An 8,509-nucleotide genomic window follows, 5' to 3' on the forward strand; every position below is an offset into this window, starting at 1 on the left:
CTCAGCCCCACCCTTCCCCACTTCTTTCTCCCACCTGCCCAGAGTACTCTTTCTCAACCATTCTAAACAGGTCCCTCCTCAGCTGAAAATTCTTCCTTGGCTCCCCAGTGCCCTTGGGGCAAAGTCCAAACTCTTCCAGGCCCTGGAGGCCAGGCAGATCTGACCCATCAGCCCTGCCCACCCCACCCCCAGCCCTGAGAGCTGCTCTCAGTGGCTCTGAAATAGTTACTGATTCTAACCTCAGGCCTTTCCCCTCGGTATTTCTTCACTTCCTCTGGTAAGTGCCCCCCCCCCGACCCCCTGTCAAGTGACCCGCCTCTTGACTGTCACAGTGCCCTGTGGTCTCCCCCCATCAAAGCACACTTCCCTTTGCATTGGAATTGTCTGTTTACTTCGTCTGTCTCCTCCGCCGGACAGGGAGCTACCCTTCGGCAGAGACCCCGAGTGTTTTGTTCAGGGCTGTATCCCCAGCTCCGGTAACAGTGCCTGGCATGTTAGTGGTCACTCAGTAAACACTGAGGGAACGAATGCATTTTTCTAGATGATGCCCGTTTGCTTTGCAAAAAAGGCTGTGGCACTGCACAGTCAGCAACCACGTGCAGAAGTCCATTGCTCTTCCCCGTCCCCGAACTGTGTATTGTCCCTTTCATTCCCACGTTCTTTGCGAGTTACCTTCCGGGCGAAGGCACCCCCTTCCCAAACCCGAGGAGGTGGCAGTATCGGAACGTCAGGTGTCCAGACTCGCGGCGCGCGGCGCCAGGGGGCGCCAGAGGCGGGCTACCGTGCCGCGTCGAGCTGGCTGGAGCTCGGGTCCCGAAGGGGGTCCCGCCTAGTCCGGGGTTCCCGGCGCCCCGCCCCCGGCAGCCCGCAGCCGTGTGATGAGTGCAGCCCCGAGGCCCAGAGCCCGAGCGGCCCCTCCCGGCTCCCAGCGCCACGCGGCGCGAGCCCCGCCAGAGCACGGCGCACCTGCTTGGGGCGTGGCCTCCGGCGAAGGCGCGCCTCGATTGGCGCGGAGGTGACAAAGGGGCGTGGCCGTAGTCGGCCCCCGCCCACCCGCGGCTGGCGTACTTAAGGCAGTTGGCGGCCAGACTTCACTCACAGCGCAGCTGCACGGCCTCGCGTGTGGAGGGTCTTGGTATCCCAGCACGACCCGGCTCCCCCCGCTGCTTCGGCCACCATGCCGCGCTCTTTCCTCGTCAGGAAGTCCGCCTGCTCCCGCCGGAGACCCAATTACAGTGAGCTCCACGACTCTTCTCCAGGTGAGTGGACGGGGTGCCGGACCCCAGGGAGTTTGGGGGAGGCAGGCGAAGGCTGCATGGGGGGCACTTGAGAGGCAGGGCCCTTGGGGACAAAATGGAGGGGCCAAAGTCGAGGGGCCAAAGTCGAGTCAAAAGATAACAGTCTGGGTGTGAATAGGCCGGGGCAGGTGGATCCGGGAGATTGGGAGAGGGCTTTTAGAGGCCGGTGGTCTTTGGCTGAGGGGACTAATTAGCCGCCGAGAAGCGGGGCGCCCCGAGAGCACAGAAGTGAGGGGAGGCGGCTTGTGTCTGGATAGACGCCGGCCAGGGGCTGGAAAGAGTCCGGAGTCCACAGGATTTGGGGGAGGGGGTGGGAGAAGAGATGTGTATGGAAGGGGGACAGGGGTGGTGCCTCGGCAGCTGGGGAGATTAGGGGCCAGGGAGCTGGGGGTCTCGCCTCAGGCTGGGGACTTGGGCACCGCAAGAGGAAGGAGACCTGAGAATGACCTCCTTGAGTTGGAGCTGGGGAAGGGGGTGTCCTTCCTGTAAGATCTGGAGGTTGAGGTGGGAGAACCAGGTGACCTGGCTGAGGAGGGGGCTCTGCCAGGGCAGGAACCTGTCTGTCCTGGTCATGAATCTTTTTTATTCCTCTACTAAGCATTGAGTGCCAGCCCCACTCAGCCCCTGGCCCACATCAGGCTAATGTTTGCTGACTGACTGAATGATCTAATCCCTGACCTTGCGCTTTTCCCTGTCTCCTCACAGAGTTCACTTTTCAACAGCCCTATGACCAGGCCCACCTGCTGGCAGCCATCCCGCCACCCGAGGTCCTCAATCCCACGGCCTCACTGCCTACGCTCATCTGGGACTCTCTCCTGGCACCCCAAGCCCAGCCGATTGGCTGGGCCTCTCTTCTGCCCCAGGAGATCCCCAAGGCCATCGAGCTGACCTCCCTGTCTGACGAGGACAGCGGGAAAGGCTCCCAGCCCCCCAGCCCACCCTCACCGGCTCCTTCGTCCTTCTCTTCCACCTCAGCCTCCTCCCTGGAGGCCGAGGGTTATGCTGCCTTCCCAGGCTTGGGCCAGTTGCCCAAGCAGCTGGCTGGGCTCTCCGTGGCCAAGGACCCCCAGTCTCGCAAGGCCTTCAACTGCAAATACTGCAACAAGGAGTACATCAGCCTGGGTGCCCTTAAGATGCACATCAGAAGCCACACGCTGCCTTGCGTCTGTAGCACCTGCGGGAAGGCCTTCTCCAGGCCCTGGCTGCTGCAGGGCCACGTCCGGACCCACACTGGTGAGTACCCCTGCAGGCTGGCTGCCCTTCTCACTGTCCCACTGCTTTTGCTACAAGGTCTTGTAAGATGGGCTTGCTGTTACTTTCAGATTGTGGAAACTGACCACCCCCACCCCCACCCCCCACCCAGTCTCCTGACTCCTAGCTCAAGAGTTCAGGGGCCTGGCTCCGAAAAGTTTGGCAGAAACATTCGTTCATTCACCAGCTAAGCAGATGGGCTAAGGAGATAATTTTACACGTCCCTCTGCAGGCTCAGTTCTCAGCCAAATGGGTTGGAGCTGGGTATGGGAAAGGTGTAACCAGCACCTTGCTGTTGGGGCCAGGTGTGAAGGGGCTCACCCTGCTCCACTTCCCCCACCCGCCCCCCAGCCAGACAGGATGTTTGTCAGACTCCCCACCTGCCTCTGACTCCTGCTTTGGGATCTTCCCAAACTTTGGGCTGCTGTTTCACCTCTCTAAGCCTCAGTACCCGCCTCTGTGAAATGAGCATACAAACACCTTGTGGGGTTTTTGCTCTGGTCAAATGAAAGAAAGCATGCAGAAATCACCAGGGACAGTGCTTGGTACATGATCAGTACACACAAACATCATAGCTGGTACTCACTCTGCTTCCATGCTGTGTGTCTTTGAGCAAGTGATTTAACGCTCTGAGCCCCTCCGATTATAATATAATCATATAGGGTGGGTTACGATAGCATTTCATATGGGGCTATCTAGATTCAGTGGCTCCTTAATCGCTTTATAATATCATCATGGTTCTCAGATCTGCTCTCCCCACCCCCATTCACACTGCTGAATAGATAATCTTAATCCTATCATGCAGACCCGGGAACACGTTTGCTGGCAGAAAACACAATTATGTCTTGGTGTTTCAAAAAATGCAACACTGAATGTGTAGAAAATTATGAAATGGAGCCTGTTCTAGCCTTTAGCTTTCTGGGGATGCAGAAAAGGTAGCCACTCCACCTTTTCAGAACATGAATGGTGGAGGCCACCCTGCTTGGGGCTGCTCTTTGGAGAGTGTCTGTTGAGGGAGAATAGGGTTCAAGGGTCATGACTGTTGGTTTTGGGGGTCAGGTTGGCCAGGTTGGAGACTCAGTTCTGGCATTTCCTCATCCGGTGGCTGACCTCTGAGTGAGCCGTGAGGGTCAGTGAGGTGGTTTGTGAAGCCTGGCATTTTGCAGGCATTACTGGTGTCATCGTTACTCCTACGGGGGTGGGGGGCATCCTCCACACCTTGCAGACTGTGGCTACTACCCATGTCTCTTACTTGGTGCACAAACAGCTCTGATTTTAACATGGAAGGGTCCAATTGCCTGGCCTCTGTCCTGGGTGCCTGCCCAGCTGATGGGGTCTCTATTTGGGGGGAGTGGAAGCCCTCAGATGCTCCCCTGGGCCCCCCAGCTTCTTTCCCTTCCCACTCGGACATTATTTTAATGTAAAGGCATGGCTCAGACACAAAAAGCCTGTTGAAATGCACCAGTGCCATCCTCATCAACTCCCATTGTGTGCCTTAATGGTGCGCCCAGGGGGCGGGGCTGGGGAGTGGAGCAGGTGCACAGGGCAGCGGTGCCCAGCACCTGTTCCAGGCCGCAGCTGCTGGCCCGCAGTGTGTCAGGCCGCGTTAATCCAGGGAGTATTGCATGTACACTGCCCCCCTCGGCGGCCTTTGTCCCGCTGGTCTGGTGCCGATTTCACACTCCAGGAGCACCATAAAGACGTGGCTGGGGTGGGGAGGGGGAATCCGTGAGGGGTGGAGATCTGCTGCCTCCTGCTGCACCCCTCACATCCCATCAAGCCTGCCCCTTTGTTCAGGTTTGTGTCTAATCATAAGAAACATAAAGATAACGTTCACTGAGCACTTGGCAGTGCGGGAGGCGGGGGAAGGCGTGATGCTCAGGGCTTCCTTCACCTGGTCAAGGCGGTAAATCCACCAACAGTCCTAAGAGAGACGTGCCATCATAACCCCCTCTTACAGGGTGTGGAAACTGAGGCATAGAGAAGGAAGTCACTTTCCCAAGTCACAGCCCATGGGCTGGAGCCAGGGCTCCTTCACCTTGGCCGAGGGGGTGAGGGGGCAGTGGGGATTACAGGACTCCATCCCCTTTTCCGGACCTGCATAGCGTGGGCCCTGAGTTCACAAAGGAGTGTGTGAGTGAGGAGGAAGTTCCCTTGGACCTTGTAGACTGCGGTCATCAAACCCTTCCGGCCTGGTGTGCAGAGGCAGCTCAGTACGGCAGAGCAGGTCACTCAGGTGTCCCTTCCCCAGTCCTCTGGCCAGGTCCCCGCTCTCTGCCCCAGGAGACTGAGCCCATGAACGTGGTTCCACAGTGGGCCGCAGGCATCTGACTTCTAGACCCTGCCCTCCCTGCTCAGCTAGTGCCCCAGGCACCCAGGAGGCTGCTGGAATTCATTCATTCCCAGCTCTCAATTCCAGCACTGGGATTTAACTAGAGGGCCTTGGCCTAGGGGCATATAAGACTGGGAATGGAAGGATAGGAGAGTGTAGTTTCTTCTGGAAAAGACTATTCAGTATTACAGAATAGTGCCGGGCCTGTGGTAGGAACCTGATTAGTATTTGTGTAATGCGTTACCCTTCTGACTTTATTTGGGAAATGCTGCAGCCCCAGGAAAAAGTGAAACACAGCATTTGACGTTTCTGGAATGTGAGTTATAGTCTCTTGATTGGGGCAGGAATTATGAAAAGTTGGTGAATGGTGTTTTCTGGTGGTGATTGAGGAGTCAGGCTCTTCTGAGACCTTTATAAAAAAAGACTTATTGTTGTACAAGCATTTATTGAGTTCTCACTGTGTACCCAGCCCCGAGTGCAAGACTCTTCTCAGTACAGCCTGGCCAGGCAGGTGAATGAGGGCCACAGGTAGGGTTTTTTAAAAAAAATAAGTCATAAGGTAAAAGGTTTCTGTAGCCTCTTGGGGGTTCTGGGCCTTGGGCTGGAAGCTTGGAATGGATTCGGTGTCGGTGGCGGGGGGATCCTGCCCTCATGGGGCTCAGTCTGATTGGGGGACGAACAGACTTGAAACTACCCTGAGTGTGATCCGAGTCGATGGGGAAGCAGGATAAAGGAGTGACCTGCTGGGGGATAGGGGTGGGCTGGGGCTTTAAGGCTGGCTCTTAAGCTTTGTCCCCAAGAGGAAGTAAATCCAGGGGTTAATAAGGAACATCCATTACAGCCCCCTTAACTGAGGGGCAGTCTGTGTAGTGCTTAAAATCAAGGGCGCTGGGCTTCCCTGGTGGCGCAGCAGTTGGGAGTCCGCCTGCCAATGCAGGGGACACGGGTTCGATCCCTGGTCCAGGAAGATCCCATATGCCGTGGAGCAACTAGGCCCATGCGCCACAACTACGGAGCCTGCGCTCTAGAGCCCGCGAGCCACAACTACTGAAGCCCCTGCGCCTAGAGCCCGTGCTCCGCAACAAGAGAAGCCGCCACAATGAGAAGCCCGTGCACCGCAACGAAGAGTAGCCCCCACTCGCTGCAACTAGAGAAAAGCCCACGTGCAGCAACGAAGACCCCAAAACAGCCAATAAATAAATAATAAATTCTTTAAAAAAAAAAAAAAATCAAGGGCGCTGGAGTCGGGCTATTTGGTCTTGCTGAGATGTTGCATATTCCCTGTGCCTCAGATTCACCATCTCTAAACTCAGGACAAAGGTGGGGTTAAATGAGATCATGTAAAATGCTTCCACTGTCCCTAGCACAAAGTGTTCAGCAAACACAGTTGCCATCACTCATCATTGTTGAGCACTTCCTGCTGGCAGGGCAGGAAAAGTACTTGATTCAACCTTCTCTCAATTACCAGCCTCTATGAGTGGGGGATGAACAGCTCCATTTTACAGATGAGCAAATGGAGGCTCAAGAGAAGCCAGCTGACTTGCTCAGGGCCACACGGTGGGAAGCAGCAGCGCTCCCTGCCAAATCCAGGCCTTTGGACACTGTATGGCCTGGCTTTTCTGGGTCGCGGGAGTTCCTCAAGGTTGGAGTGAGCCCGGGGTGGGTGGGGATTTCAGTAGACGTCAGCTGTTCTCCCAAGTGGCTGAGTCTCACTCAGCTCCCTCCTGTCTTCTCTCCCCAGGCGAAAAGCCCTTCTCCTGCCCCCACTGCAGCCGCGCCTTCGCTGACCGCTCCAACCTGCGGGCCCATCTCCAGACCCACTCGGATGTCAAAAAGTACCAGTGCAAGACGTGCTCCAGAACCTTCTCCCGAATGTCCCTGCTCCACAAGCACCAAGAGTCAGGCTGCTCAGGGGGACCCCGCTGACTCTAAAGGCTCCTTGCACCTCTCCGGGCCCTACCCCAACTCCAGAAGGAAGGACCCGGCATCCTTCTCGCTGCCACAGAGTTCCCTCCTGAGCTCCGCCTTCTGGCTGCGTTGGCCCCCCAGGACTCTGAGGACCACTTCCCAGTCCTCTGCTCTGAGCGCCCCACCGGGCTCTGAGGGGGGCCTTTCTTTGGACAGCTGATGGAAGGGTGGCTTGCAGCAGAGACCCCCTCCTGGCAGCCGCTGCTCCAGAGTGTTCTGGAGTTGGCCTTTCTGCATGGGTTTGTGTATCCAGAGCTGTTTGGATACAGCTGCTTTGAGCTCCAGGACAAAAGCCAGCAGACTGATGAGAAGCTCCCACCCCACTCAGGGGACCCCAGCCTCCCCTACAGGAACCCTCAGGCCACCCCCTCCAGAAGGTGCAACTTAACTATGCAAACACCCACCCCCAGGTGCACTCGCGGGGGTGGGCCCTGACACAAGGACAGCATCTAGACCCCAGGATGCCCCAGGGCCTGGGCAGCTATTCAGCCTCCTGTTTGTCATGGTGGCACCTGTTTCACGGGCAATTTAACAACGTCTCCAAAGGGACTGTGAATAATTGCCTTCACTTGTCCGGGGCCCAAGTGGGGTGCTTCGGCTCCACTGATGTGTCTCCCGGAACTATTTTCGGGGGCCCGACAGGTGGGCCCGGGAGGAAGATGTTTACATTTTTAAAGGTACACTGGTATTTATATTGCAAGCGACATTTTGTACTAAGGAAACGTTTTGTATAGTTATATGTACGGTTTATTGATATTCAATAAAGTGGTTAATTTATACATAAAAAAGTCTACTTGGTTTTATGTGGAGTGGGTATTTTAAAGGGCCTTTAGGGAGGGAGGAGGGGGGCAGGGATTCGTGGAGCTCGGATACTCCTGACACAGCCTCAAATCTTGGCCTCTTAAACATCACATGGCTTTGGACCTCTGGGTTTGTCAGGGACCTTGTTTGTGCAGATGGGTTTTCCTCGGAGCCTGGATGTCCTGTCCAATACGGAGGTTGGGAAACACCTGTGGGCCAGTGAGCAGTAGAGCTGTGTGTGCAGGTTTCTACACTGCGGCCCTTACTCATTCTCTCGTGCTCCCGTTTTGAAGCCAACCAGGCCCACAGGGTGAGAAGCCAGCTCCCTGGGTCTTATCAACTAGGCCTGCTGTGGGGCCTTCCCCAGCACTGCAGGTCTTTTGGGGAGGGAGCGGCTGCTGCCCCCAGATGAGGGAGTGGAATGCGATGAGTAAGAAGGGGACAGAGGACGTCCTTCCTGTTTCCAGGGGCTCCAGGCCCCGCTCCGGCCTCCCTGTCAGACCCACACCTCTGTCTGGCCTCTGGGTACCAAATGGCCTTTGATGCAAGGAAATTGGCTGGCTGGAGTCGGGAGGGTGAGAAGCCAGGCCAAAGGGTAGGGGTCATTCTGCTTCCTGCTCGAGGACAGGACAGGACAGGAAGACGGTCAGCTTGCGTCCCGTCCCGGGCTGAGCTAATTCACTCACGGCAGGCTGTCATGGTGACCTCACCTCTGGGGCCCTCCTGGGGCCAGGAGAAAATGAGTGTCCTTTTTGAACACAAAAGGTGCCGAAGGTGCCAGTTTCCTGCGGGGAGCTGAGCGGGCGTCCCAGAGCCCCAGAGTCAGGCCGGGGGCGGGGGAGCTTCGTGTTCCAAAGGA

The 8,509-nt window shown here is 56.7% G+C and overlaps 1 protein-coding gene across 1 annotated transcript; it reads left to right on the forward strand.

Moving 5' to 3' along the window:
• Nucleotides 1–1,126: 1,126 nt before the first annotated feature.
• On the forward strand, nucleotides 1,127–7,521 carry SNAI1 (snail family transcriptional repressor 1). The gene is made up of 3 exons (XM_082670051.1): nucleotides 1,127–1,259; nucleotides 2,004–2,531; nucleotides 6,623–7,521. Exons 1-3 carry the CDS (start codon nucleotides 1,178–1,180, stop codon nucleotides 6,805–6,807), a joined length of 795 nt encoding a protein of 264 aa, XP_082526177.1. The 5' UTR covers nucleotides 1,127–1,177; the 3' UTR covers nucleotides 6,808–7,521.
• The last annotated feature ends 988 nt before the right edge of the window (nucleotides 7,522–8,509 follow it).

Source organism: Grampus griseus (genome assembly GCF_964374135.1).
Source record: "Grampus griseus genome assembly, chromosome: 14".
Taxonomy (NCBI): domain Eukaryota; kingdom Metazoa; phylum Chordata; class Mammalia; order Artiodactyla; family Delphinidae; genus Grampus; species Grampus griseus.